At 54.7% G+C, this 26,309-nt stretch overlaps 4 protein-coding genes and 1 long non-coding RNA gene across 19 annotated transcripts; 2 read left to right on the forward strand and 3 right to left on the reverse strand.

Moving 5' to 3' along the window:
- Positions 1–1,626: 1,626 nt before the first annotated feature.
- On the forward strand, positions 1,627–5,079 carry SLC16A11 (solute carrier family 16 member 11). Of its 9 annotated transcripts, none has more exons than XM_046677504.1 (5): positions 1,660–2,936; positions 3,178–3,385; positions 3,647–3,790; positions 3,951–4,718; positions 4,804–5,079. In XM_046677504.1, the coding sequence occupies exons 2-5, from the start codon at positions 3,184–3,186 to the stop codon at positions 5,031–5,033; spliced, it is 1,344 nt and encodes a 447-aa protein (XP_046533460.1). In that variant the 5' UTR covers positions 1,660–2,936; positions 3,178–3,183; the 3' UTR covers positions 5,034–5,079. The 9 variants fall into 9 exon arrangements, with proteins under 9 accessions (XP_046533457.1, XP_046533460.1, XP_046533459.1 ...); XM_046677503.1 differs by having other exon boundaries at positions 1,661–2,917; XM_046677502.1 differs by having other exon boundaries at positions 1,662–2,922; positions 3,066–3,385.
- Positions 5,080–5,783: 704 nt separating this feature from the next.
- SLC16A13 (solute carrier family 16 member 13) lies at positions 5,784–9,305 on the reverse strand. 2 transcript variants are annotated; one of them, XM_046677510.1, is made up of 4 exons: positions 8,925–9,305; positions 8,347–8,830; positions 6,956–7,693; positions 5,784–6,254 (listed from the first exon to the last, which is right to left on the reverse strand). In XM_046677510.1, the coding sequence occupies exons 2-4, from the start codon at positions 8,828–8,830 to the stop codon at positions 6,055–6,057; spliced, it is 1,422 nt and encodes a 473-aa protein (XP_046533466.1). In that variant the 5' UTR covers positions 8,925–9,305; the 3' UTR covers positions 5,784–6,054. The 2 variants fall into 2 exon arrangements, with proteins under 2 accessions (XP_046533466.1, XP_046533467.1); XM_046677511.1 differs by having other exon boundaries at positions 8,347–8,490; positions 8,632–9,305.
- Positions 9,306–12,656: 3,351 nt separating this feature from the next.
- Positions 12,657–17,812, reverse strand: BCL6B (BCL6B transcription repressor). 4 transcript variants are annotated; one of them, XM_046674277.1, is made up of 9 exons: positions 17,719–17,812; positions 16,972–17,162; positions 16,527–16,713; positions 16,068–16,418; positions 15,649–15,773; positions 14,907–15,071; positions 14,683–14,813; positions 14,428–14,565; positions 12,657–14,026 (listed from the first exon to the last, which is right to left on the reverse strand). In XM_046674277.1, the coding sequence occupies exons 2-9, from the start codon at positions 17,063–17,065 to the stop codon at positions 13,910–13,912; spliced, it is 1,308 nt and encodes a 435-aa protein (XP_046530233.1). In that variant the 5' UTR covers positions 17,066–17,162; positions 17,719–17,812; the 3' UTR covers positions 12,657–13,909. The 4 variants fall into 4 exon arrangements, with proteins under 4 accessions (XP_046530233.1, XP_046530230.1, XP_046530231.1 ...); XM_046674274.1 differs by having other exon boundaries at positions 16,527–16,748; positions 17,719–17,806; XM_046674275.1 differs by having other exon boundaries at positions 17,654–17,751.
- A 5,548-nt stretch (positions 17,813–23,360) lies between these two features.
- C11H17orf49 (chromosome 11 C17orf49 homolog) lies at positions 23,361–26,221 on the reverse strand. Of its 3 annotated transcripts, none has more exons than XM_046675981.1 (6): positions 26,064–26,221; positions 25,785–25,879; positions 25,063–25,164; positions 24,197–24,387; positions 23,869–23,973; positions 23,361–23,622 (listed from the first exon to the last, which is right to left on the reverse strand). In XM_046675981.1, the coding sequence occupies exons 1-6, from the start codon at positions 26,082–26,084 to the stop codon at positions 23,618–23,620; spliced, it is 519 nt and encodes a 172-aa protein (XP_046531937.1). In that variant the 5' UTR covers positions 26,085–26,221; the 3' UTR covers positions 23,361–23,617. The 3 variants fall into 3 exon arrangements, with proteins under 3 accessions (XP_046531937.1, XP_046531936.1, XP_046531938.1); XM_046675980.1 differs by having other exon boundaries at positions 23,361–23,626; XM_046675982.1 differs by lacking the exon at positions 25,063–25,164 and having other exon boundaries at positions 23,361–23,626.
- On the forward strand, positions 24,273–25,057 carry LOC124247043 (uncharacterized). The gene is made up of 3 exons (XR_006890651.1): positions 24,273–24,407; positions 24,572–24,669; positions 24,925–25,057. It is a non-coding gene; the product is annotated as an uncharacterized LOC124247043 (long non-coding RNA).
- Positions 26,222–26,309: the final 88 nt, after the last annotated feature.

Consider the following 26,309-nt stretch of genomic DNA (forward strand, 5'->3'; position numbering starts at 1 on the left):
CTCTCTGTTCTCCACCCAGCTATTTACAGCTCCCCCAAACAATAAACAATGTGCTAAGCTGGTTCTTGTCTTTGTGATTTTTCACCAGCTGCTCTCTTTGCCTGGAATGCCCCTACCCATGCGTCCACCTGGCAAACTCCTACTCATCCTTCATGACCCAGCTCAAAGGGTTCTTCTTCTGTGAAGCCTTCCTAGCAGGCCCAAGCAAACAAGTCAGTTCCTCCCATGTACCAGTCTATGATATGTGTGTCCCTCTCTTTGTGTTGAGATTTCTTTATTTCACTTTTTCTCTAATTTGATGGTGGGGCTTGGAGGGGAAAGATTGTATCATTTATATTTGCATCTCTAGCCCTAAGCACAGCATCTGGCATGGTAGGTGTCTACAAATATTGTGTCTAAAGCAAATGAACAAAACTTATTTTGACTGCTTTCTTCTTTTTTGTTTTTAGAGTCAAGATAGGGAGACCAGCATTTTCTCATAGACTTTGGAAAACGCTAAGAAAACCACTCACCACACACACACACAAATCCCATTTAACCTCTTTTTGTAGCCATTCACATCTTATAACTTGTGAGGTTCTACTGAGAACTCACCAGACCATTGTGGTTCTTTGACCTTGAGGCATTAGTAGACAGAGCCATGGGGGCAGGGGCAGCAGTGCTGTGGGGTCTAGCCAGGTCCCTCTGAGTCACAGCAATAGCAGCAATGGCAGCTGATACATATCATGGTCCAGGCACTGTTGTAAATCCCTTACTCACATACGTATACACAATGACTCTTAATCCTCATAATAACCCTATGGGGTAGCTACTACTATTACCCCCATTTTAGAGATGAGGAAACTGAGGCACAAACAGGTTGAATAACTTTCTCACAATAATACAGCTAAGAAATGGCAGAGATGGGATTCAAACCCAGGAAGTCTGGCTTGAGAATTTATTCTCCCAACCTCAATACTATATTAGCTCCATGAGCAAAAGATGTATAGTGATGGTAATTTGGGCTAAGAATATAGGGAACATGAGGTAGAAAAGGAATGTGCCCTTTCACAGCCAATCACCCCAGTCTCAGGCTCTGGGATGCCCTCTGCGTTCATAAGTATCCTGTAAAGGTATTCACTTTGTACAGCTCCCAGACCCAGAAGGCACAGTCTCCTCATTGCCCTGCATTTTTACTTCACCACAGAGGGGGAGTGATTTGTTTCAGTTGGCTCCGTTGAGCAGAGTCCTCACCAGCCATCTCAGGAAGTGGGCTCCCTGCCATCCTGGGTGGCTGAGGATCTGCTGGCTCCACCTCCCAGGAGCCTTTCACAAAGGCACCACAGGTTAGGAAACCGGTGAGACCACTTTCCTAGCGTGTGTGCAAGACCATAAACCTTCATGGATTCCTATACCCCGTCCAGGACATTTCAAGCAGAGGGCATGACATATGCGAAAGTTCAGGAGTGAGAAAAAGCAGGTGGGATGCTAATGGCTGATGGAAGGATGCACAAGAGAGGGGAAGGAGATGGAATGGAAAGGTAGTCTGGCTCTACTTTTGCTTGTGAAAGGCCTTAAACCCAAAACAGAGAAATTTGATTTTTTTCCCTATAGGCTGTGGAGAGCCATTGAAGGTCATGCTCTGTGTGTTAGGTTTACAGTTTCACTACTCAAGAAGCTGTTGCTCTTTATTTGCAGCTACTTTCTCAACAATTAGGAAACACTGCCATCACGTGGCTGTCGTGTGATGCATAGCCCAAACTGTAAATTGACCAATTTTCTCTAATACCGTTTAATATGTAGTTAAACCAAAGAACACACCTCTTGGTTCAAACAGCTGAAGTGAAGCAATGGTAACTTTAATCCTAATGTAAAAAGGATACTTTTTATAAAGTTTTTCAGGAAATAACTGCCTGGGTTCAATTCTTGGATTTCTTACTTTGTTTTCAAAATTCGAATCTAAATCTTTAGTGAATTCTGATCAGAAGGATCCTTTCTATTCCCAGTAACCCCTATCTTAGAATCATAAACTCTCTGGCCCTGCACAGATTCCACCATCTCCAGGTCAGTTTGGCACCAAACTGTCTCCAGACCATTTCCCACAACCGAGGCAAATTCTGTTTCAGTCCTAGGTCTGCTGTCCTTGTATAGTCGAGCAGTTGGACAGACTCAAATTCAAACATTTTCACCATTTTTAACCTGGGGGATTTTGGGCAAGTCACTAAACCTCTCTAAGCTTCAGTCACTTCATCTGTAAAATGGGGATGACACTTCCACAGGGTTACTGTGAGGATGAAAAGATGACACGTGTAGCCTACCTGGCATATTGCAGATTCTCATATAATAACGGAGTCCTCTTCCTTCCCCTCCGTGCTTGAGGGCCCACTGCTGAGCACCGAACAAGCACTCAGTGGAGGTCTGTGATTTGATATCTGAGATTTACCTGGTCCTCCAGCATCGTTCCCTGAGAACAAAACTACTCATCCCTTCAGGCTTTGGGGGGACCACTATTTCCGTGCGTTGCTTACAGACCTTGGGCTTCCTGGGGATTGCAAACCACTCGTCTCTTCCGTGCGCAGCAGGCGGCAGGTGCGTGGACTTGAGCAGGGTGGGCGGGGCGGCATTCATTCCTCTCCACTCCCTTCCCGGGGACTGTGGGCGTGGGTGTGGATAATTCAATCCCCGTGGGATCTGGCGTCTGGCCTCACCCGCAGCTCGGCGGATTGGTTGATGGTTTCAGCTCGCCCCCGCCCTCCTTCCCTCCGCGTCCCAGGTGGCTCAGGCCCCCTGTGGTGCTCTCTGTTTACGGAGAGAGCCCGTCCAAGTTGGGCTCCATCTCTGCAATCGCTCCCCTCTGAGAACCCGCCCGCCCGGGGAGTGGGGAGAAAACCAGGCCGTGCCTTTCCTCGTCATTCCCCTTCCCCCACCGCCCGGAGAGGTCGGGTAAGGGGGAAGAGGTGTGTGTGGGAGGGGGAGTCCAGACCTGCGGGATTCGGCTGTCACTCCCTCCCGGTACCTTGCGCGAACCCAGGAGTCCTCTCCCTAGGCCTAGCTCCCGCTCCCTCCTCCCTTCCTATCTTGCTCAGGGTGACGTGCCCACCCTGGGCAAGCAGCCAGAAGCTGGATCTCAGGGATGCCAGATCCCTAGAGGAGGCACAGACGTGGAGACTTCACTCATAGGTGTTCCTCCTCCCCCAGAAGGCGATGACCCCCAAGCCGGCCGGACCCCCGGACGGGGGCTGGGGCTGGGTGGTGGCGGCCGCAGCCTTCGCGGTGAATGGGCTCTCCTACGGGCTGTTACGCTCCCTGGGTCTTGCCCTCCCTGACCTCGCGGAGCACTTTGACCGAAGCGCTCAGGACACAGCGTGGGTCAGCGCCCTGGCCCTGGCCGTCCAGCAGGCAGCCAGTGAGGGGGGCCCCGAGGTGGGAGGCGGGAACTGGGGTGGAGGGGCCGTGGTGTAGTGGTGGAGGACCTACCTGATTACCAGACAACCTGAGAAACGGAGACCGGTGGAACCACGTTGTAGTGAAGGGTGGGATTTGAGGTCAAAGGGTGGAGAGCTATTGGGCTGGGGGGAGCTTAGGCCAGACAAACAGCCAATGAGAAGTGTTGGAGCGAGTTTGGGGGTCCAGGGGCGTGTCTTCCGTTGATTCCGCCCCCTTCTAGGCCCAGTGGGCAGCGCCCTGAGTACCCGCTGGGGGGCGCGCCCGGTGGTCATGGTTGGGGGCGTCCTCACCTCGCTTGGCTTCGTCTTCTCGGCTTTCGCCCGCAGTCTGCTGCACCTCTACCTCGGCCTGGGCGTCCTCGCTGGTGAGGGGAGAGGGGTACTGGGGTCCTTAAGATGGTAGAGATAGGAGCTTGTCGGGGGCTGGAGACCAACGGGATGGGGCCCTCCTGCGAAGCGCAGGGCTGGGATTGCCGGGGTAGGCATCCCTGGTGCCTGTCCTCACCGCGTGATCTCCATTCGCAGGTTTCGGCTGGGCCCTGGTGTTCGCCCCTGCCCTCGGCACTCTCTCGCGTTACTTCTCCCGCCGTCGAGTCTTGGCCGTGGGGCTGGCACTCACGGGCAACGGGGCCTCCTCGCTGCTCCTGGCGCCCACCTTGCAGTTCCTCCTTGATACTTTCGGCTGGCGGGGCGCCCTGCTCCTCCTTGGCGCCATTACCCTTCACCTTACCCCCTGTGGCGCCCTGCTGCGCCCCCTCACGCTCCCTGGCGACGCCCCGGCCCCACCGCGCGGGCCCCTAGCTGCCCTCGGCCTGGGTCTCTTCACACGCCGGGCCTTCTCAGTTTTCGCTCTGGGCACGGCCCTGGTGGGGGGCGGCTATTTCGTCCCCTACGTGCACTTGGCCCCTCACGCTTTAGACCGGGGCCTGGGGGGGTATGGGGCAGCGCTGGTGGTGGCGGTGGCCGCGGTGGGGGACGCGGGCGCCCGGCTGGTCTGCGGGTGGCTGGCGGACCAGGGCTGGGTGCCCCTCTCGCGGCTGCTGGCGGTGTTCGGGGCTCTAACCGGGCTGGGGCTGCTGGCCGTGGGACTGGTGCCCGCGGTGCGGAGCGAGGAGGGCTGGGGGGGCCCCCTGCTGGCCGCGGCTGGGGCCTACGGGCTGAGCGCCGGAAGTTACGCCCCGCTGGTTTTCGGCGTGCTCCCAGGGCTGGTGGGCATCGGCGGTGTCGTACAAGCCACCGGGCTGATGATGATGCTGATGAGCCTCGGGGGGCTTCTGGGCCCTCCGCTGTCAGGTAAGGGCTTGAGTCAGCCGGTGCGCTCGCAACCATCCTCTGCCCCGGGAGTCCAAGCCCTCTGAATTCCTTTCCCCTTCCTCAGGCTTCCTAAGGGATGAGACCGGAGACTTCACCGCCTCCTTCCTCGTGTGCGGCTCTTTCATCCTCTCTGGCAGCTTTATTTACATGGGGCTGCCCGCAGCGCTGCCCTCCTGCCGTTCAGCCTCACATCCAGCCACCTTTCCCCCTGAGAGGGGGGAGCTGCTCCCTGCTCCTCAGGTTGCTCTGCTTTCGCCAGGAGGCCCTCACTCCTCCCTGGATACCGCTTGTTGACCATGTTGTTTGAGCCCCTCCCCCAATAAAGAATTTCTATCCGGTTTTCCTGCAAGCTCCAATTGTGAGCCAATTTAGGACGCTGAAAACACTCTACTTAAGATACCCAAAAGGGCTAGTTGAAAGGAACAGGATCCCACTAAGCCCCGGGGGAGGGGAAAGGTATCTGTCTGTCCAGCCAGTCCATTTCTCTTTGCCCAAGTTGTTATTATACAGGGAATCTTTGAGAAGTTGTCTGCCTGTCAGCTTCAGTTTGTCGGGGAGGGAGACTCATGGGTGCTTTCGCCCCGTCCCCATCCCAGATAACTCTTTTCTGCATTGCAGTATCCTTCTACTGGCCTGAGGGGAATAAAAGAATCCTAGACCCAGACTTCAGCTCTCTCAGCTTTAGTGCTCCTCCCAAATCCCCCCCACTCCCGTGTCCCCACCATTCTTTTAATTTCTTTTCTAAGTCACAGGGGATAGTGGGAAAGAGGGAGGTCAGAAGGCAGGTGGGAGGAACTGTGGTCCAGAGAGCAGAGTCCAAGGTCAAAATGCTCTGGGTCACGAGAACCCCTGGACCACCCCCCTCCCCAGCCGTGACCCCATTCAGCCAACCCAAGCATATGGCCCCCAGCTCTTTTTGAGGTTTTGATTACTATCTAGTTTTCTTAGTCAGTTTTATCTCAAACGGGCATCTCTCTTTCCCAAACATCTGTCTTCAGAGAAGAAACTTGGTAGGCAACATTAGAGATCACATGTAAAACACGATAAGTCTCTTGGCCTTTGATTTTCACAGTTGTTTCACAGCTCAGTGGAGCAGGCTAAAATCCTGGATCCCTCAGAAAAGGTTCTGGGAGCAAAGAAGAGATGAGAGTCCTCAACATAATACAAAGAGTTGGCACACACATTGCAGGAGCCCCAGGCGTGCTCTGGGGGGAGGCAGATCAAGATGTTTAAGGCACTGTGGTTCTGTGCATGCCAAGGAGACCTGGAGCTGCCAACCTCTGGCTTTCTGGGTCTGACAGTGCCCTTTTGGAGTTCAGTCCTCTCCCAGCCCCTCCTTGGGCAGGGTGACTTTGGTATCCAGTGCCTCTGTTACAAGGTCCTGGGGTTTTAAGGTAGGAGCTGAGAAGCAGAAGAAGTGGGGCAGAGTGATGAGAACTCCACTCCCTGCCAGAAGGAAGACCCCGGCCACCACAAAAGAAGCTGTGTAGTTGCCTGTCACATCCCGGAGGTAGCCTAGGTCCAAGAGAGAAAAGGAATACACATGGGTGATCTGCTTCCTGGGACTGATGGCTCAGACATATTTTTGGGTAGAGGGAAGAAAATAATCCTTAACTCATCATCTTGGGAGAGTTAGAACTCCCAAGGTAGGACTGGATGAGCTTGAGAACTCCGGTTTCCCAAGGGGTTTCAAGAGGTAATCTTGACCACTGTCCTGCCTTCAGAAAGGACCTCCAAACCAGCCAGTGGGGAGTTGGGGATCCAGATCGAGTCAGGCACATTTGTGCCTTTCTTTCTGGCAACTGTGGCCCTCCCTTCTACACCTCCAGTTAATAGTTAAGAGGACAGTGTTAAGGATCTGAAAGTTCTGTCATCTGGAGCCTAGGGAACTTTGAGCAGACGGCTCAGATACCTGGGCTAGGGCCCAGTGGGCCAAGGGAACAGGCAGACACTAGCGTGCTATGTCTGGCCAGGTCCAGCCAGGTCCTCTGAAAACCCAAGCTGTAGGTACTCTGTCAAGGGCTCCTCCTAGTCTTTGCACAGCCCCAATTTCTTTGCCCCATGGACCCACTTCAGGGCTGCTATGATTGGCCATGTAGGCCATGTACTGTACCATACCAGTTGGCAATATTCACATACACTATAATGTGGATAGTCCCCTCCCCAAATGTATGACATGGCAGCCCTGGCCCACCCGGAAACCCCATTCCGCTTACCTGACAGAGGAGCCCCCAACAGCCCTCCAATGCTCTCTACCATCTGCAACAGTCCCAGGCCACAGTATATCCTTCCAGTCCCCACCAGTTCAGGCAGCACGGAGAAGGCCACTGGAGTCAGGGCCCCTGATGTGAAGCCATAGGCCACGGTCAGAGCCACTAAGGCTGTGGGAGCCTGAGCCACGGGGAACAGGGCCAGTGACACCCCAGTCAGGGTGGTCCAGAGCATCAGGAGTCGTGCCACAGGCCCTGGGACTGCATCCCCTAGCCACCCAGAGGCCACACGCCCCACGAGGTCAGAAATAGCAGCCACTGAGAGTAGGAAGGCAGCAGGCAATGGGTCCCAATTTAGATCCTGGAGATGGGCCACCAGGTGCACATAGGGAATGAAGAAGCCAGTGTTGATCAGGGTGAGGGCAACAGTGTAACGGAGGAAGGGGCCATGACGGAGAAGGGAGGCAAGCTGGGCCCCAGGGCCACCCACGGCAGGGTCTTCAGTCAGGAAGAGTGGGCGGAGGAGAGCACCACAGGCCACCAAGTGGAGGGAGAGGGCAGACACCAGCAGTAGGGCTCCCCGCCATGCATAGTGGCTGAGCAGCCATTGGAAGAGTGGGGCAAAGGCAAAGGAGGACAGGCCCACACCCGTCAGTGCCAGCCCTGTGGCCAGGGATCGCCGGCGAGAGAAGTAACGGGACAGGCAGGCCAGGGTCGGAGTGAAGGTCAAGGCCCAGCCAGAGCCTGTCAAAAAGGGAGAAATGGGGGTTGGGGGACTCTTACGGAGCTCAGGGCACCCAGTAATCCCAAGACTGCCCAACAGCGGAATACAGCACAGGCCTGGGTTATAATCTTCTTGGATACTTTCTAGCTATGTGACCTTGTGTATTTTACTTAATCTCCCAGCCTCAATCTCCTCATCTGCAAAACGGGGGTAGTATACCTTATGGGACTGTGGAGGCTTAGAGATAGTGTTTGTAAAGTAAACAGCACAGATCTTTGGAGTTGGCCCTGGGCTCTACCATTTCTGATTGTGTGAGCTTCATTTACCAAGTTGCATAAGCTTCTAAAGCCTTCTTCACCTGTAAATAGGATAATGCCATGTATTTCATTGCCACAGTAATGGCACAACTTTACAGGAATTCTTCCTTTTAGATTCCAGTCACACGGGGCCTGGGCTTCTATATTCTGGATTCATCATCTTTGAATTTCCTAACATCCCCACCATGTTTATCACTTAGTCACCCTTCTTAAGACCTCCCCTCTGGGCACAGGTGCCACCCAAAACTCTCTCTCAGCTTCTCCATAAGCCTTTTGGAAGGAGCAGGAAGAAGGAGGAAGTCTAGAGGCCAAAGACTCACGCATTTGACTCTTCCTGCCTGTGCCCAGGGTCTCACCTGAGAGCAGCCCAATACTCAGGTAGAGGTGGGTCAAGGAGGTAGCAAAGGAGGCGAGCAGCATGCCCAACGCAGCCAAGATGCCCCCAGCCATCACCACCGGCCTGGGCCCGAACTTCGTGCTCAGGGCACTGCCCACGGGGCCTGGGGAAGAGGATGGGGTTCTGCAAGATCTCAGGTGTCCCTCTCCAGCATCCCCCCAACCCCAGCTTCCCCTTTGCTGTCCCCACATCCCCTCTCCCCTTCTGAGGGTCGCAGGACGCCGGACCAAGGGGCAGGACTCACTCCCAAACTGCTGCACCGCGATTCCTATGGAGGCGATCCAGGAGACGCGTGCTGCCTGCTCCTCAAACGCCGCCACAAACTCCACGAAGAAGACACCGAAGGAGCGGAGCACCCCGAACACCAGCGCCGACTGGAAGAACGCTGAGAGCACCACCATCCATCCCCAGCCTCCGTCGGGGGGCTCGGACCTACGCGCCATCTGGGAGGTAACAGAGCTGCCGCCACTAAGAGCCCCTGCGAGAGCGGGGCTCAGGACGCTCCACCTCTGCCCACCCCTGCCACCCCCTGCCTACCCAGCCGGATGGCTCCGGGCTGCGCGGAGGCAAGGGTGGTAGCGAGGAAGGTACCGACGAGGCTTGAAAGCTGCAGAGAGGCTGCGTGAGGCGCCCGCGCCTTTCCCCTAGTTGGGGGATATGGGTCGGGAGAGCAGGCCGGCGCTGGCCCAGGCGATCAGCACCCGGGGGCGTGCCTCCGCTGGCTGCGAGTCGAGAGTCCAAGCCTGGGCCGCACGGATCCGGACAGGGGCCTACGTTCGGTTTAGGAGGCGGGGGGCGGCACTGCCTTTGGCCCCCCCGCCCCTCCAGGGGCGCGCCAGTCTCTGCGTGGATTATCTATTTTATCATTGAAGAGTCAGCACCTGGCTAGCCTGGCCAACATCCCTGACGGCAGTTCTCCAATGAGGAGCGGGACTCCTGAGCAGGGGGAGGAGCCAGAAGGGCAGGGCGGGGCTTAGAGCGTCGTTCAGGATAGGGGCGCATGCGTAAGGAGGGGATATTAGGAGGCCGACTACAGGGGACCCACGTGATGCAGGGACCTGCTGGGGCGGCTTCCGTCTTCTGTCCACCTAGCGAGTCCAGATTTCAGCACCCAACCTTCACGTAAGGAGCCTATGGGGGTTGGTGGTAGGTAAACTGCTTCAGGAAAACACTTGCTTAATGAGGGGCCCAGGAGTTGCGGGGCCAGGTGGGGGCGAGCCGAGGGGTTATGAGATGAGACTCAAACAAAATACCTGGCCAAGCGCCTGAGGCCACTGGAATCTAGATTCCTGGATGCCTGAGGAGTTCAGAGGCCAAGGAAAGAGACAAGGGGAATGGGTTGTTGGACTTCTGGCATTCATTTCTGTAATGGATACTCGTTCCTATCGCTTCTCTTCCCACTAACAGGAAACCTACAGGTCACAAAGACCAAAAATAACTGGAGAGAGGAAGGGCGGCTCTGAACTCACTTGGCGCCAGCACCACCACCTACCGCTTCTTCAGTGGGGATGGAAACTTTTCCTTTGCCCTCCAGTAACAACCACTTCCAAACCGCATTTTTTGATCTAATGATGGGATAGACTAAAGAGATAAGCCATGACCACCGGAGCAATCAGCCTCTCCTACCCAACCAGTACCCAGTCCCTCCACCTATATAGCGCTAATGGCTTGTTTATTATATAATGGCCTGTTTCTTCATTATAATTCAAGCTTTCCAGAACCCTGACCTTGAAACTTGGGCTCGAGGGTTTATACCCAGACAAGTGGGGGGTTGGGGGCGGGGTAGCAGGGGAGGGAGCTGTGTTGTTTTATTTTATTTTATTTATTTTATTTTTTTAAAGACTCTTGACTTTATTTTTTATTTATTTTTAAATTTTTTTTTGAGGAAGACTGGCCCTGAGCTAACATCCATGCCCATCTTCCTCTACTTTATATGTGGGACGCCTACCACAGCATGGCTTTTACCAAGCGGTGCCATGTCTGCACCCAGGCTCCAAACCGGCGAACCCCAGGCCACTGAGAAGCAGAACGTGCGAACTTAACCGCTGTGCCACCCAGCCGGCCCCATGTGTAATTTTAAAAAGACTTTTGAGTCTCATAATTTTATATGTGGGAAATAAAAATAATCATCCCCCCAATATTTTTTTTTTTTGTAAGTGGAGTCAAAACTTTGGCAGGTGGGGAATATGCCAAAGATGTGGAAATTGGTGTGGCTATATAACCTAGTAATTAAGAGCGCAGTCTTTAGAATCAAATCATAGTTCCAATCTTGGCTTCATCACTTATTAACTTGGCCAAGATCCTGAACCTCTCAGCTGGCTTCCCCATCTATAAGTTGGGGATAATAATGGTACCCACTCTTTAGGGTCCTCAGGGGGTTGAATTTGAAAATCTGTAGACTAAAACGATTAGGGCCTGACATGTAGCAGGAGATGAGTAATCTTAGCTGGACTCTTTTTTCAGCGAGGGGTAAGCTGTAATACGAGGGGAAGGAAGGTTTTAATTTAGTTTTTGGTTTCATGTTTTTCCTTTTAAAAATCTAATCCGGGTCATGGGTTTTAAAAGATTGAGAAACACAACCACAAACTGTAAATGTTGGAAGGACCTGCAGAGGTCACGTTAATGGACTTATTTCACAAATGGGGAATTTAAGTCCAAAAGGGAAGTAACTTACAAGAATTAGTGACCTTCTACCCTCTGCCCATGGGGCAGAACAGAACTGTGCACCCAAGACACACACAGGACAGGGGAAAGGGAGGGAGAGAAGCATGCACTGGGCACCGGATAGATTCCAAGACACCATTGCTGGGGGAGGGGTGGAGTTGGCATGTTGGCATTAACTACATGGCCTTCTCACTGCCACCTCCAGCCTCTCTTGTCCTTATGGGACCCAAGTCCTATCTATTTTCCTTGGTAGTGGTGGTGGTGGTGGTAGGAGGTGTATCAACATTAAGATCCCCAGCACAGATGCATCCCCCAGCCTCATGGTATTATTAGTGGTTTCCTGGTTTCTCCCTGCCACCTCCACACCTCAGGCAGGAAGTGACTTCAGAGCAGCAGGATGCAGGTGGCTCCGGAGAAACTTTATGAAGTCACTGGTTCCTACACAATGAGCCGGAAGGCAAAGGCAGGGAAAGGGAGAACAAGGGCCATCTAAAATGTCTGGTGAGACGGGACAGTGGAATGGGCACAGAATCCAAGATAGTATCCAGGAGGGAGGACCCTCTTTCCCCAGCGTCACCCAGCCCCCAGATCTCCCCAAGCAAGAGCCCAGGACACAGCAGACAGCACAAAGAGGCTTCTTTATTCCAAGAATCTGGTCTTGCAGGATCTGACATCTCCACCCCTAGGCACTCTCCACCTGCCCATCCAATCTGCTAAATAAAAATCATGGTTCCTTCTCATATCTCTCCTCTGCTTTTCCTCCTTCAATTCTGCAGTGGGGAATAAGAGGGAAAGAGGGAGAAGAGTAGCCTTCTCACCAGTCCCCAGGTGATAGCCACTAGCACTGACCTCTGTTGAGGAAGCTCCACCCCACATATTCAAAGTGCTTCTTACCTTCCACCCCATGCACCACAATCAAACCGGCCCCAGGACAGTGGGGGCAGCACTGTAAATCAAGGCTTCAGAATACTGCGTAACATTCCAAACATTCCACCCAGTTAAGAGGCAACCTTATTCCTAACTTTCTACCTACTTGGCCTACACTGGAGACTGTGCCCTTCAACCAACCTCTTAATCCTACCTGGATACCTGGTCAACTAGAAGGTCCCTCAGTCAATCAATCTTGTAAATCTTCTAAATCTCTAATCCCAACAGTAATCCCAATCATAATCTCAAACTACAGCAAATCCAGAATGGAACTCAGCCCCCTTTTTTCTCCCTGGGGAAGGTTCTAGTGCATTCACTGGTTCCAGAGAGGAATGCAGAGATGGGAAGACCAGGTCACAGACCCAGCTTTTCTAAGGTAAGAAAGTTACAAAGCACCTGTGACTTCTAGAGGCAAAGAAGTTTCTGGAATCTGGACACTTGCCAGAAGATGTCCAAAAACCCGCTAAAGGAAGAGGGGGTTCATCTCAGGTAAAGAGAACCTCAAGGAACATTTAAACCCAGATACCTCTGCAGTAAAGGACAGGTCAGGGCCGGCCTCGTGGCACAGCGGTTAAGTGCGCACATTCTGCTCTCAGCAGCGCAGGGTTCGCCGGTTTGGATCCCGGGTGTGGACATGGCACCGCTTGGCATGCCATGCTGTGGTAGGCGTCCCACATATAAAGTAGAGGAAGATGGGCATGAATGTTAGCTCAGGGCCAGTCTTCCTCAGCAAAAAGAGGAGGACTAGCAGTAGTTAGCTCAGGGCTAATCTTCCTCAAAAAAAAAAAAAAAAAGATCATGACTCTTTACCGTTTAGTCAAGATGAAGCGTTTCGTAATTCTCCCCTAGATCATAACATTCTTAGAGACTGAGCAGAATCAGAAAAGGTTGCATCATCTTAGCATTCCTGTTAAGGAATTTCAGATCTCTCCCCCATAGAGGGATCAACTCAGTGCTAAGAACAGGCCCTAGTGGGAGGATTATGGGTGGGCTCTATCACGACAGACACAGTGGAGCCAAACTGAGGTGACCAGACTAATGGGGTAGTTAGGGGCATAAGAGAGCCACTTCATTCATCCTCCCAGTTCCAACACTGACAAAGCCCCCACACCCACAGCCTCCAGGAGGCATTTGTTACCTCCCTTTCAGGCTTACTATAAAGGTTCCTATAATCCTGGAAGAACAAAGAAAAGTCTATATTCCAGTTCTAGCCTGCTAGAGAACCTACAACATCCAGAATACCAGAGAGGGTTCCTGACCCAATTCCACAAGCCCACATGTTCCCAGAGCTGCCCTAGAACAAATAAAGGTTCCAGACCTAGAATTGGAGGGGCAGGACACAGAGAACCCCTTTGTCCATTTTAAACAAACCAACAAGCAAATAGGAGAAAGAACAATTCTAAAGATAAAAGTTATGACAATAATAATATAAAACACTCAAGCCAAAGGAGACAGCCAAGTGCTAATCTCTGCCAGCAGAGTTGTGACCTTACATTCTGTGTTTCAGGTCACTTTCGATCACACTTATGGAAGAGGGAAGTGGGAAATGCAATAGAATGAAGGCCCTGGTGCCACTCAAAGGCCTCAATAAATTATATTTACAGATAAACTAAACGGGATGGGGGCTGCGGGTGGAGGACTGGTTCCCTTAAGGAAACCAGGCTTCCAGTCCTTCCCCTCCCCCAGCTCCTAGCTTGCTGTCTCCTCAGAAACAATTTCGATTGTGGGGAAGAGGTTTTGACCAGCAAAACAGAGGCAGATCAAGCTAGGATCTGCCACCCCTGCTCTCCCCAGTGAGAAATTAAGGTGGTGGCAGTTTCTGATACAGGAGGGGCCTTGCCCACCCCAAACCCAAGGCTGACAGGGAAGCCAGGCGCGAGCCTGCAGCTTCTGGGCTTCTAGGAAGCAGTGGGGTCTGGGCCAGGGCTCGGCTAGGGACCCCCCAGAATGTGGTAGTGCACTTTGGTGTTGGTAGCAGCTCCGTGTTTCTGGCGCAGGTGTAGCCGTAGTTGACTCTTGTGCCGGAAATGCAGGCCGCAGGGGTCGCACTGTGGGAGAACAGCTGCGTCAGGTTCCTCCCCATCCACAACCACCTTTTAGGTGTTGAGCGAGGGAGAATTGTCCAGCTCTCCGCCGAACAGAAGCTCTTTAGTCCTCAGATCCTCCCAAATCCTCAAGGGTCGACCAAGGAGATAGGCTCCGCCCTCTTCGGCAAAGGTTTTTCCGTCTGTTAGCCCCTCTCCAGGAGGACAGTGCCCAGAGCAGGAGCCTAACTTCTATACCTGCCCATCCTAGTACCGGCCCCGCCCCTTATTCACACGGGCTCTTCCGGGCCACCGCCCACTTCGAAGAGATCTAGGGACCACCAGGCCAGCTCCTCTCAGAGCCCCGCCCCTAATGAACGCGAGGTAATTCTAAAGATTTGGGCCAGGCCAGGTCGGGTACTCACGTGGTAAGGCTTCTCTCCCGTGTGGATGCGAACGTGGCTCTTGAGGGTCTGTAAGTGGCGGAAGCGAGTCCCGCAGGTGGGGCAAGGATAGGGCTTCTCCCCGGTGTGGATCAGCACGTGCGCGCGCAGATGCGCTACCTGGGAGGCGAGGGGACCTCAGACCGCGCCTCTGGGAGAGACACAACCCTCTCCACACGGCCCGCCCCGCCCTCTCGCAAGTTCGCCCTTGAGCCGGCTCTGAGACTGGCTCCGTACCTGTACAAAGCGCGAGCCGCACGTCTCACACTTATAGGGCTTCTCTCCAGAATGGATGCGACTGTGCGTTTTCAGGTTAGCCGGCCGGTTAAAGCGGGCTCCGCAGATGGAGCAGTGGTAGGGCTTTTCCCCTGGAGGTAGGGAGGAAGGGAGATCAGGGACTCTATCCTAGGACACCTGTGGGCATGAAGTCCAGGGCCCTCTCCTCCCTGCTCCTCCCCTACCTGTGTGCACCGTGCGGTGACTGGCCAGGTTGCCCTTGTAGCGGAAGGCAGACCGGCACAGCTGACACTTGTAGGGCTTGTCCTGATCCCCAGGAGCCAAGGGGTCCAGCCCAGATGAGCACCCAGCCACAGCCTCGCAGTTCTGGCAGCTGAAAAATTCACTTCCTGGGAAGCAGAGTAGGTAATGACAACAATACCAGTGAATCCTCAGACCACACAGTAGTAGGTTTTCTTTTTCCCAGTTCACTATTAAGGCTTCTGGGGCTAATTTAACTTGCTCAAGTTCACATGGTTAATAAGAAGACAAGCCAAGCTCTGACTCCATGTCTGTCTGACTCCAGAGAATTCTGCTAATCTCTTCAGTAGTGGTAGCAGTAGGTGGAGGCCCCTACTACTGGGGGGAAGTTTCTGCTTCTCTCTCCTCTCTTGCACCACTCTGGATGACAGCTTGCCAGAGAGGCCCTGCCAAGCCCTGGGCCTACCACTCAGCCCTGGATGGGAATAGGCCAGAAGTTCCCAAACTTTGTTGCTCACTGGAAGCTTTTTTTTAAAAAAAATACTGATGCCTGGCTTTCACTTCCAGACATTCTGATCTATGGGGTGTGACCTGGGCAACAGGATTTTTAAAAGCTCCCTTGGTGATTTCTAATTTGTAGTAATTGGAATAGGCCTTTCGGCCTAAACTGGCCTTGAGCAGCCACAGGAGAAAAGCCAAGAAGGAGGTAGAAGGAGAGGCTCCTACCTGGTGGTGGACGAGCCTGCCCAGAGGGTGATCCAGTGGTCTCTGGGGCCCGGGGTGCAAGGAGATGGGAGGTATTGATTGGAGCCCCACATTTGAACTGTAGAGTGGCAGCAGTTGGAGAGAGCCTAGGCAGGTGGCAAAGCCCAGAGAGAAGGGTTAGGACAGATTATATGGAGGGGTTCTTGGATCCAAAGGCCTACCCTCTGGAGATGAGCCAGTATTGACCAATGAGCCATAGCCAATTGTGTTGCCAAAGCCCCACCCCACTGAGTAAGCCTGGCCTCTAGCCAACTCCCTAAGGTGGGCTAGTGTCTCAAAACCCACCCCCTCACTCCCTGCTCCTGACCACCCAGGCCCAATGGCTCTGCCTCCCAGGTGAAGTTAGTCTCTACAAATTCTTGGGGTTCCAGTTTCTGTACCTGCTCTGGGGACCAGGAATGGGTCCTTCTTCACTGCTGCTGCTGCTGCTGGAAGCCTCATCTCCACTGGGGAGCCCAGCCTGGGGGCAAAGTTGACCAGAACTCTTCTCCCCTGCCAGGCTCCCTGCTTGGGAGGTCTGAGAGTTTAGCACGATGAACTTGTACTTTTTCCAATTGCAGGCCTTGGGGTCTGGGCTGCCTGGACTCGGGGGGCCTTGACTGCAGCTGCGAGACTCAGTAGGTGGGTCTGGGTGCCCTTCAGAGCGCCTGGGACTGCCTGGTGGAGGGACCGTTGGGGGCGTAGGAGGTTCTGCCTCCATGGGCCGCAGGGAGATGCCCAGAGGTTCATAGCTGGGAAAAGTGTGATGGACATTAGTGCTATTCCTAATCTTGGCTTCTGCCCTTGACACCTGGGATGCCACCTCACCCACAGAGAACACCAAGCTGGGGCTCCCTCACCTGGCCTGGATGAAGCGGTGGCATGCCTGGACCACGTGTTCCATCTGCAAGTAGGTGGCGGCCGCAAGGACTGCTGGTGCCGTGGCTGGAGAGAGGCGTAGGCGCGAAGTGTACATGAAGTCCAGAAGAGGAGCGAAGCCTCCGGCTTCGGGGCCCCCCGGCAGGGAGAGCACGTCCACTCCCACTCCTGCACGGCCTCGGAAAATTGAATAGAAGAAGCCACTGGAGAGAGGGCAGACACGTCACGTTAGGGGCTAGGGAATCAAGGGAGACAGGCACCACAGTAGGAAGCCCCGCCTCCTCCCCACTATCACCCCGCCCCCAATTCGGGGACGCTCCGCCTCCTGCTTCTGTAAGGCTTGGCTTCGGATTCCCTCCCAAAGACCTTATGGCTCCGCCCCTGTCCCATTCGGTCCCACCCCACCCCACGAACCACCCCTCGAACCTGCAGGCGATGAGAACAGCCTTGTGAGCTCGAAGGGGTTGCCCGCCAACCAGCAGCGTGACGTCAGTGAGGATCCCGCGCAGGCGCAGCTCATTCAGGTTGCCCAGCACGTCGGAGGAGTGGCGAGTGAACTCGCGGACGTAGCCCAGCGCTCCCTCCGCGGTAGCGGTGGAACCCATAGCGACGCAGGCCTGCGGGTGCCAAGGCAAGGGCTCGGGGATCTAGGCAGTCCTTAGACGCCTTCCCTCCCGCAGTTTGCCTCTTCCTCCTAAGGTGCAGCTAGAGCCAAGCCCCCGGCCGCGGCTCACGCAGCCTCACTTAATTCATCTCATTCCTTCTGCCCTCAGCCGCACCAGCGCTCGCTTTCCTCCTCTAGATTGCACAGCTCTCGGAGCGCACTGAAGGTTCCCAGACCGCAGCGTCGATGGCTAGCGTGGGGAATCCGGCCCGCAACGCCCCTTAGTTCGACTCCTAGTGCCCTTTCAGCACCCCTACTCCCTTCTGATTCACAGCGCGCCTGAGTCTCAGGTGTCCGACTCTGCCTAGAGACCCCAAACGACCTGCAGTCCATACCCCTCCAAATCCTAATCAAAGCTCCCTTCCTCGAACCACAGAATTCTACTGGTACCATCTAGTCCCCGACCCCTGGTTTAGCCCAGTTTCTGGGCCTCAATCTTCCTACCATCAACAAGCCCCAAACCTCTTCGGGGACCCAGGAGTCCGGCTCCCTCAGTCTCTCGTTCTTACCCCCGTCCTGCAGGGGCTGCGGCTTGTCTTCTCAAGGGGGGCGGGGTCTCTCTTCCCTCTTGGCTTCAGCCCCTTTATCTGGCCGGGATGTCGGGGGCGGGGGATGGAGGTGGGGTGAACGCCTGGGTCTGTATCCTTCCTTCCTCCCTCGCTCTCCAGATGGCAAGCCCAGGGCGGGGTCTCCGGCTCGAGGGCGGGACCTCAGAAACGCTGGGTGGTCGTAACGTAAGGGGTTTGGGGACACTGAAAATGGAACCGAGGATGGGACATTGGAATTGGGGACGAGGTTGGGGATATCGAGATCGGAAATGTGGGTAACCTGGGTCGTCGGAGGGCCTGGGACAGCGAAAATGGGTGTGTTGGCTTTTGGAAGGGGGTGTCAAGAGCCTGTTATAGGAGAGTGAATACAGCAAAACTCCTCTTTCCAATGTACGGTATTAAGAGAGATAAAGGGGAGCCCAACGAGGAACCAGGTTTGGGGAGGCAATAGTGGGTTCCCATGGGGTCTCAGATAGCGGGAGGGTGTGGTGTGAATGACAGGCTCCTCTAGTAGGGCCTACAAAAAGGGGGGCTCTGACCGGGCGGGGTAGAGAGGAGGCGGATATGATTTCTAGTTCGTTTCCTTCCATTGTCCTGCGACCGGACGGCTCCGCCAGCTGCTTCCCCTCGAGGAGGTGGGGAAAGCCCCTGGTGGGGGCCGAGAGACGCTCAGGAGACCTAGGCGTCCAGACTCCGGCTCCCAACTCTCTTCTGAATCCTTTTAGGGATCCAGAGAGACAGACTCCCGCCCAAAGCCCTCTTGCCCTCCCCCAATCCCAGCTCACTAGGCTTCGGGCACCCGCCCGTCGGCTACGCTTGGAGGCTGGCGGGACGCCGGGGTCCAGCGCGGCAAGTAGGCAAAGCTCGGCAATGTTTGGCTCCTTCCACGAGGGGGCGGACGAGCACTAGCCTCGCCTCGCCCCGTCGTCTCCACCCGGCTGGGGGGTCCTCTTAGACGGGGGCGCAGGATCGATTCGGTGTGGGCGGCTGAAACTTTCGTCCTCCCCTTTGCGCTGGTTTATTTTATCCCTCTGTCTCCTAAGAGGGGACTAGGGTTGGTCGGAGGGAGGGAGAGTTAGGCGACAGAGGGGACTTTCCTCCGAGGCTGGGGTTCCTACCTGGGGTGAGAAATCCGCGGGCTTTGGGAGCAAGGGAAATGGGTGGAACAAGGAGTGGGGTCTGAGCCCTGGGAGCACAGAGCTTTCTTTTCTAATTAAGATAGACATTACTATCTGTCTTTAGAGTGAATTTGTAGTGAACATTAATACGAAAGGTGGGTGGGGTGCATAGAGAGAAGGGAAAACGGGGAGGGTCTCAGGGTAAAAGAAGGGAGAGAGCTCAGGAGGGGCGTGATAACCCTAATTTTAAGTCCCTGATCTGGAAGAGAGGCACGGGTCACACCCTCATATTTCGTTTGCGGAGACGTTGGGGGTCGGGAGGGACAAGGTTCATTTGGAGAAGGGGGGCCAGAGCTGAGTCCAGCTGCACAGCAGGACTTGCATTTGGGCTCAGGAGAATTTATAGTTGCCAGTAATGACTGACCATTGTCCATGGACCTGCATATGCAGGCCTGGGGCCCTCCCTTTCAGATTTGAGGGTGTCTTTATTTGGGGGGCACTAAAGAACTGCTGAGAAAGTGGGATTTTGGGACCACTGAAGATTCAGGATGGTGAGATGGCTTTTGCATGTGAAGGTTACTTTGGCCTCTGCCCCGTTGGGAGGTGGGAGTAAGACTAGGGGCTCCCTTTGGTATCAGGATGGAGTTGATTTTCTGTTATCTGGTCAACTGTGGGGGTGCATGTTTATTATGGGGTCTTGAGTTAGTTTGATTGTTCTGAGTACTGGGGGCTGCATTCAGGCATGAGGGGCAATAGTAAGTTTGAGGCATGGAGCTGATTTTGAAGCTACATTAGTTCAGGGGATTCTGATACCTACAATTTGAAGACTGTCATCTTGGAATATCAGGAGAACCTGCTAGGTGTTCTTCGGGAGGTGGGCGAGGGTTGTGTTTGGGGGATTCATAGTCATTGGTGTATATGGACAATCTGATTTCAAGTAAAGTAGTCATGCTGATTTTGGGGTACAGTCTGTTTTGGGGTGTCATATAAGTTTCAAGGCTCAAATTAGACTTGTGGGACATGAAAATCAATTTGGAGTTTTTTATTAGCTTGAGGTGAACCCATAATAGGAACCTGGGAGCAAATTTGAAGGCCTTCTGTGATTGTGGGTCCTTGAGGGGGAGCAAAGCTTTATATTTGAATGTTGTGGAAACTTACTTTGAGGGGGGATATGCTTGTGTATGTGTAGATAGGCAAGAAGCTTTTTCCAGGGGGAGAAACGAGGTAGGGCCCAGGAGACTAAAGTTTTGGGGTATCTTTATTTTGGGGTGTTTTGTCACTCTTTGGGTGCATTTGGTGAAGCTGAGGGATGGATCATAATATGAGATTGATTTGGGGGTTCACTTCATTTGGAGCACGAAGCTCGTTTGGGAGTCCTTTGCTTATAGTTCCCTTTCACCCTGGATTCTAGAAATCTCTTTCTTTAGTGAACCCCCAAATATGCCCAGGATTTGAAGGCAGCGATTTGGAAAGGGAGTGTATCTCCTCTGATTTTTGTGTGGCCTGGATAGATCTGAGGGAGAAGAGGTGGTTTCAGACTCTGAACCCCAGTTCCTTAAGGGAACACACCTCGATTTGGGGAAGGTCGGGGAAAATGGGGTGTCTTGTGGTAAAGTGGACACCCCTGACTAGGGCAGTATTGTTGGAACTGTGGCAAGGAGAGGTGGCAGTGGGGTACAAGGAGGTGATTCTTATACCCTGATTTCCTAGGATAAGAGCCCCAAACAGAAAGCAGACAGAGGACTGGGAGTGTGGGTGAGATGGGGGGGAGGGGTTCCCCACGGCAGCAGGGGCTAGGGGGTAAGCCAGGCCAGCTGTGCACGCCTGGGTCCCTGCTCTCTTCGGCTCTCCTCCCCTCTCTCCCTCCCACCGCCCACCCCCCCAACCCAAGGAAAAAAAACTGCCTGTGCAACAGCAATGGCAGATTCCAATCCTCCAGGCTTTCCTAAACCACCACCGAGACCAGCCAGGGGGGAGGGGAAGGGAGGATCGGGCTTTCCTGCTTCCCTAAGACTGGGGCTATGAGCTTGACCTCCTGGCCCCTAGCCCTTCAAGGAGTGCCCCCCCGGTCTGGAAGCCAGGTGTCCTGGACCCTAGCCCCCGAGCGGGGGGGCCTGGAGAGACGGGGAGGAGGAAGGAGGGAGTGACTTCCAAAATTGGCATCGGGACAGAGCAGGGCTGGCGGGAGGCAGGTGAAAGACGGAATTTTCCTGAAAAAACGGGGGTATCTGAGGACCCCAAATTTGGGGAGCTAGTCCAGGACCGTCCTGCCAACATCCCAGATTTTTTTGGGATTTTTTGGAGCCCCCGGGACCCCTCTAGATGGGGTGAGGAATGTAGTGTTGGGGGAATCTGACTGGGGCATTGCAGCTGCCTCTCCCGCCGAGTTGGAGACGGATGGGCTGGGACGGGTTTGGGGGGGGGGTGTCCCCAATTCTGACTGGGAGTGGAGGAGCCCCCTCCTGAGCTCTCTTGTGGGGGTCCCCCCTCCCTAGAGCACTCCCCACTCCCTGAGCCAGCGAGAGGAAGGAGGCCAGCGATGCGACTGGGGCGGCTCCTTTCTCCTGCACCCCAAATGTGAGGGATGCACCCCAAATTTTGCTCCCTTCAAAATAGGGGACCAGGATCTCAGGGGAGAGTAGCTGAGGTAAGTGGGGAGGAAAGTGTCCCCTGTTTTCAGGAGAGACGTGGCGGTTGGGGGGGAGGTTTGGAGGTGCGTGCTGGGGTGGGGTTGGGCTTTGTCAGTCTTGAAACTGGGGGGATGATTGGAGAGTCTCTCTCTTATGCCCCTAAACTGCAGTCCCCCAGATGGAAACCAAAGACTGAGACCAGAGGGCCCCCAACATCCCCAGCCGTTAGTATAGTGTTTGATTTCTGTTTCACCCCCACAAAGGCTTTGCCGAGGATGCGAGCTGGGGGCAGCTGTTCAGTTTGGGGGCTATGGAGGGTGGAGTGAGGATCAGGAGGCCTTGGCAGAATTTGATGTAGGACAGATAGGGGTCTCGAGGAAGGGGGTCTGACATTCCCTGGGGCCTAAAAAGACTGCTTACACCACCATCTTAGATCTTTTTGATTGCTAAGAGTTTTGGGGGGTGTGTCGGAAGGGGGGGTGGTATGGGAGGTAGGAGGATAACTTTTTGGTTTTAGAGGATATTATTTTGATTTGCGGAAGGGATTTTGGCCCTTAGATTTTGATTTCTGGGGGGCGCTTTTAAAAAATCAAGTCCTGGACAGGAGCTGAGGGAAGGCCTAGGGTGGGGGTGGGGAGAGGCATGTTTGTCTCAGCTTAAACGTGGCTTTCTGGGGTGGGCCCGCCTTCCTGGGCCTGGTGGATGGGCTGATGGGGGTTGTTGCGGTGGGTGGGACTTGGGTGCTGGGGGGCCGCGGGAAGTGGGAACAGCGCTGGGGGTTGAATACCTGGCCCCCAGGTCCAGATGGCCCTCTTTCTGGGCCCTGCTGCTCCACTTTCCCCCTGGCCTCCATTTCCTGCCTTTGGCCTCCATTTTGTGGCAGGCCCAGGGCCCAGGGCGACTTCCGGCCCCCCTCTCCCAACCATGTTCCGGCCCCACCACCTCTGGACTGCCAACTCCCAACCCTGCTGTCCTTGGCCTTCTGTCTCTCCTTGCTTTCTCTTGGGTTCTGACCCAGGGAGGGGAGGAACAGACACAGGAAGCCTTGGGTCCCTGCCCTTGCTGAGTCGGGAGGCAGTTCCTTGGTCCCCCACAGTCATTCCCTATTTCTCCGCCTCTGACCCCACCCTAGGGATCCCCTGAGCTGAGTTCCTACAGAGGGAAGATGGTTCCAGTCTTATTACACTTCGAGCTCAGCCCTTAGGCCTCTCTCTCTCCAGCTGCCTCCTCAGCTCCTAGCCCTGGTTTCCTATTTTCCCCAACCCTTCTTGGGGCCATGTTTGTCTTTTAAGCCTTCTCTCTCCCCGCTCTTGGTGATGGGGGTCTTCACAGCACGGTCTTGTGCTCCCTTCCTCTCAACCCACCCCAGTCCTGCTCCCGCCCCAGCAGCACACTGTGGTTTGTACGGCACTGTGGCCACGTCCAAACCACACTGTGGTGTTAGAGCGAGGGTGGGGGAGGCACCGCTGAGGCTTGGCCCGGGGAGGCCACCCTGGAGAAGCGACACAAAAAACATCTGGGGCCTTCTTGTGAAGTGGGGGGGATGAGGGAGGTATGAAAGCACTGGAAACAGCCCCTCTAAAATCCCCAGGGTAGTCTCAGGAATACTGACTGCCAGAGACCTTGGGAGTAAGTTCTGCCTCCAGAGAGCAAAGTGGAGTCTTTGTTGCCCACACCCAGCTCCCCTGGCTCTAGCAGCACAGAAATATTGGCACTGGGAAGAGAGTCTGCCAATATTGGCTGTGCTGCTCCAGGCAGGGTGGTGAGAGCTGCCAGGAGGGGCTGAGCCCCTTGGGGCTAATGAGAGAGGGAACCGCCCCGTGCACTCCAATAAGTTAAGCGGAAGGCACCAAGCTGAGAGGGAAATCTTTATTGTTTTCTGTAGAAAAGTGTCCATCGGATGGAGGTCAAAGGGGTTGGGACAGATGCTTATACAGGAACAGTAAGGTGGGCAGCCACAGCAGCCTTTCGACCCTCTCTCATGCAGGCCTTGCTCAGAGTCCCAGGTGATCCACAGGTCCAGGGTGAACAGTGAGAGGGGTGAGAGGTGGAAGTCTCAGCGAGAGAGCAGAGGAGGATCAGCAGAGGTCATGAGAAGGCCAGAATCCAGGGTCAGACTGTCTGGAACAGGAAGTAAAATGGGCCGAGATGGAGCGACCCCCAGTACGCGTCCAAGACAACTCCCACCTCCCCAAAGCACCCGGCTCCTTATTGACCCAATCCCCTGCACTGTGTATGGGAACCTTCTCTTCCAAAGCCCCCATACAAGGAGGGGAGCTCCGGCTGAGACCCTCCCCTAGCGGCCAAGTGAGCACTTCCTCCCCCCCACCCTTCAGCTGGTGTGGGAGGAGGACAACTCCTACCCTGGTCGAAGTTGAGTTTCTTGGCTGGAGGAGTTTCTCCTAGCCCTTCAATATCCACCAGGTCACTGTTGGCGTCGGAGTCATTCAGAGCACTGAGTGTCACATCTGGAAGGAGGGCATACGCTAGGTTCTAGGTACCCTGACTGCCTGCCCCTACTCCGGCTTTCCAAAGCTTGGAGCTCTCCCTCCCTCCCCCATTCGAGACAGTCTCTGGGAACATTCACTGGAAGAGGAAGAGAGATTTGTCCTCCTTTGACACAAGCCCAATTCTCTCACTGCACCTCAGATGGAAGCTTTAACCCCTAGGCAGCAACTTCACAGCCCTCACCAGCCTTCTGTTTCTTTATGGGAGGACCCCCGGCCTCAGGGACACTGGAGCTGCTTGGTGGAGGGGCAGCTGGAGGAGGCGACAAGACACCAGATGCCACCTTCTTGGGCCCTTTCTTGGGTGACTCAGCTGGAAGGGGGATGCCAGAGTCTTCATATACCTTGCGCTTCACGGTGGCCTTTATCTGAGCCCTGAAGAGAAGAGAGAGCAGGTTAGGAAGGGAGTCATCAGAGAGGCTTCGGGAAGAAGGGAGGGGAGGGCAGGGGTAATGGGCTACCCTGAAGGAATACTGAGGAACCCTTTCATAAGAATCCAGGTTAGGGCCCCAACTCTTTGGCAGGGTTCTCATTTTCCTGAAGCTTTGCACTCACTTAGGGCAGATGGAGTGTGAAGAGTCCCTGAACTGAGGAGTAGAAAAGGCCCATCTCCTAATTCTCTTCTGGGAGAGATGTATGGATGTGCAATGCTACCAGGTAAGCCTTGGTGATCTACAGGTAGATTAAGACTTATTAGTAGATCCTGATCGATCAACTAATTCAGAATCACAATATCCCTGGAAACACTGCAGTAGAGTCTCAAAAGATCTGTATAAATAACCAGGGAACTCCCATTACCAAATTCAATTATTGGGTATCTCAGGCACCCTAAAATCAAATTCTTGGAAGGTCCTATTACCATAGCATTTTAGTAACTTCTGGCGAATTGTGACAATTCTTTTATTCTTTCAGTCCTGAAGGGGATGCTAACAAAACTTGCAACAAAGTAGGAAAGATGTTGAGCTGGGAGTTCTGACGAAGATGGAACAACGGGTACGCAGGAAGGAAGCTGCCCACCCTCCCTTTCTCTGCCAGCGAACCCTCCCTCACACTGTCCGTTCCTTGATGATACAGCTGATGTGATTAAGATCGTCCCCAAATCGCTTCACAGCAGCCCTCAGCATCTCTATCTCCGTCTCGGTCCATTTGGCACTGTCAGAAGGGGAGAGGGGAATAGCGAAAGTGGGAGGAAGAGGGGTGTGGAGCCAGCCCACAGGCATGCATTCCACAGCAGCCAGCCTCCTCCCCCAATCCCTGGGACCCCTTCCATGGATCGATAAAGAGGTCCTCCTTAAAAAAAAAAAAAGCTCTTAAGGCCCTGTAGGAACCCCAAGGACCCCCAACCACATGATATCGCAACAATATTCCCACCTTAGGGAATAACCTCTCCCCCATCAACGTGAAACAGCTGCTGTAAACAGCCCACTGAAAGCAATTCAACAAGCCAGGGGGCTTAACAAACAGAACCACTGAGTACATTCGGCAGCAGTCTGAGGAAATTTCACATAATTTGGGCTGGGTGTGTCGTGGCGGTGGTCTATAGTCTGCTGGTTCGCAGCAGAGTAGAGCTGTGAAACGAGTCCGGGTTATGAGCCTCAGTCTGTGGTTTTATCTGCCATTCATTCATTCATTCAACAATCATTTATTAACACCTACTCTGCGCTGTGCCAGGCACAAAGGGAAACTAATGTCTGTCCCTGCCCTAGAGAGTGTCTGTGGTCGAGTCCAAGCGTCCGCTTTCCGCGTCCACGTCCCAGCCCGGGCTCACGTACCCTGCGGGGGAAGAGTCGGCCACGGGATGCAGCTGCATCGTCAGCTCCCCGAGCTTCGTGAAAGCGGCGCCCGCCGCGGAGAAGATCTCCCCGACCTGGGGGCGGGGCAGCATTACGGGGGGCCGGCGCACACCCCCGCGCCGGCCCGCCCGGAGCCCCTAGCCCCACCCCAGCTCGGCTCCCGCCCGCCCCCCGCCCCAGGCGGAAGAGCCGGGAGCCAACTGGGGGGCCCGCCCCGCCGTGGCCGCCAGGGAGCGCTGTCCGCGAGGGAGGTCGAACCTTTGTGGACGCTGACGTCATGGCTCCGCGCGCCTCCTCACGGAGACGCTGCCGCTGCCGCCACCACGGAGCTGGGACCACGGAGAGCCGGGCGACCGCACCGCTCCGGCCCCCGCGCAGGAAGTCCCGCCCATTCCTGCAGCTGATTGGCTCCAGCGCGGCCGCTCACCGCCTCTCCAGCTGCAGCTACTCCGGCCGCCTGGCGCGCCGAAGGAAGGAGAGTGGAAGAGGCCGCCTCACTTCCGG

This window comes from Equus quagga, chromosome 11 (assembly GCF_021613505.1).
Source record: "Equus quagga isolate Etosha38 chromosome 11, UCLA_HA_Equagga_1.0, whole genome shotgun sequence".
Classification (NCBI taxonomy): domain Eukaryota; kingdom Metazoa; phylum Chordata; class Mammalia; order Perissodactyla; family Equidae; genus Equus; species Equus quagga.

Bases quoted from the DNA above. Each gene is read 5' to 3' on its own strand.
- SLC16A11 (XM_046677500.1), top strand. From the start codon at position 2,710: ATGGTTTCAGCTCGCCCCCGCCCTCCTTCCCTCCGCGTCCCAGGTGGC. The intron at 2,923-3,177 runs GTAAGGGGGAAG...CTCCTCCCCCAG, and splicing joins CCACCGCCCGGAGAGGTCGG to AAGGCGATGACCCCCAAGCC. The intron at 3,386-3,646 runs GTGAGGGGGGCC...GCCCCCTTCTAG, and splicing joins GGCCGTCCAGCAGGCAGCCA to GCCCAGTGGGCAGCGCCCTG.
- SLC16A13 (XM_046677510.1), bottom strand. From the start codon at position 8,830: ATGGCGCGTAGGTCCGAGCCCCCCGACGGAGGCTGGGGATGGATGGTG. The intron at 7,694-8,346 runs GTGAGACCCTGG...CCTTTTTGACAG, and splicing joins GAGTATTGGGCTGCTCTCAG to GCTCTGGCTGGGCCTTGACC. The intron at 6,255-6,955 runs GTAAGCGGAATG...TCTTGGACCTAG, and splicing joins GTTGGGGGCTCCTCTGTCAG to GCTACCTCCGGGATGTGACA.
- BCL6B (XM_046674273.1), bottom strand. The intron at 15,072-15,648 runs GTAGGAGCCTCT...TCTGCTTCCCAG, and splicing joins GCAGGCTCGTCCACCACCAG to GAAGTGAATTTTTCAGCTGC. The intron at 14,814-14,906 runs GTAGGGGAGGAG...CCCTACCTCCAG, and splicing joins TCACCGCACGGTGCACACAG to GGGAAAAGCCCTACCACTGC.
- C11H17orf49 (XM_046675980.1), bottom strand. From the start codon at position 26,084: ATGACGTCAGCGTCCACAAAG. The intron at 25,165-25,784 runs GTACGTGAGCCC...CCCTTCTGACAG, and splicing joins GCCGACTCTTCCCCCGCAGG to TGCCAAATGGACCGAGACGG. The intron at 24,388-25,062 runs GTGAGGGAGGGT...TCTTCTCTTCAG, and splicing joins ATCATCAAGGAACGGACAGT to GGCTCAGATAAAGGCCACCG.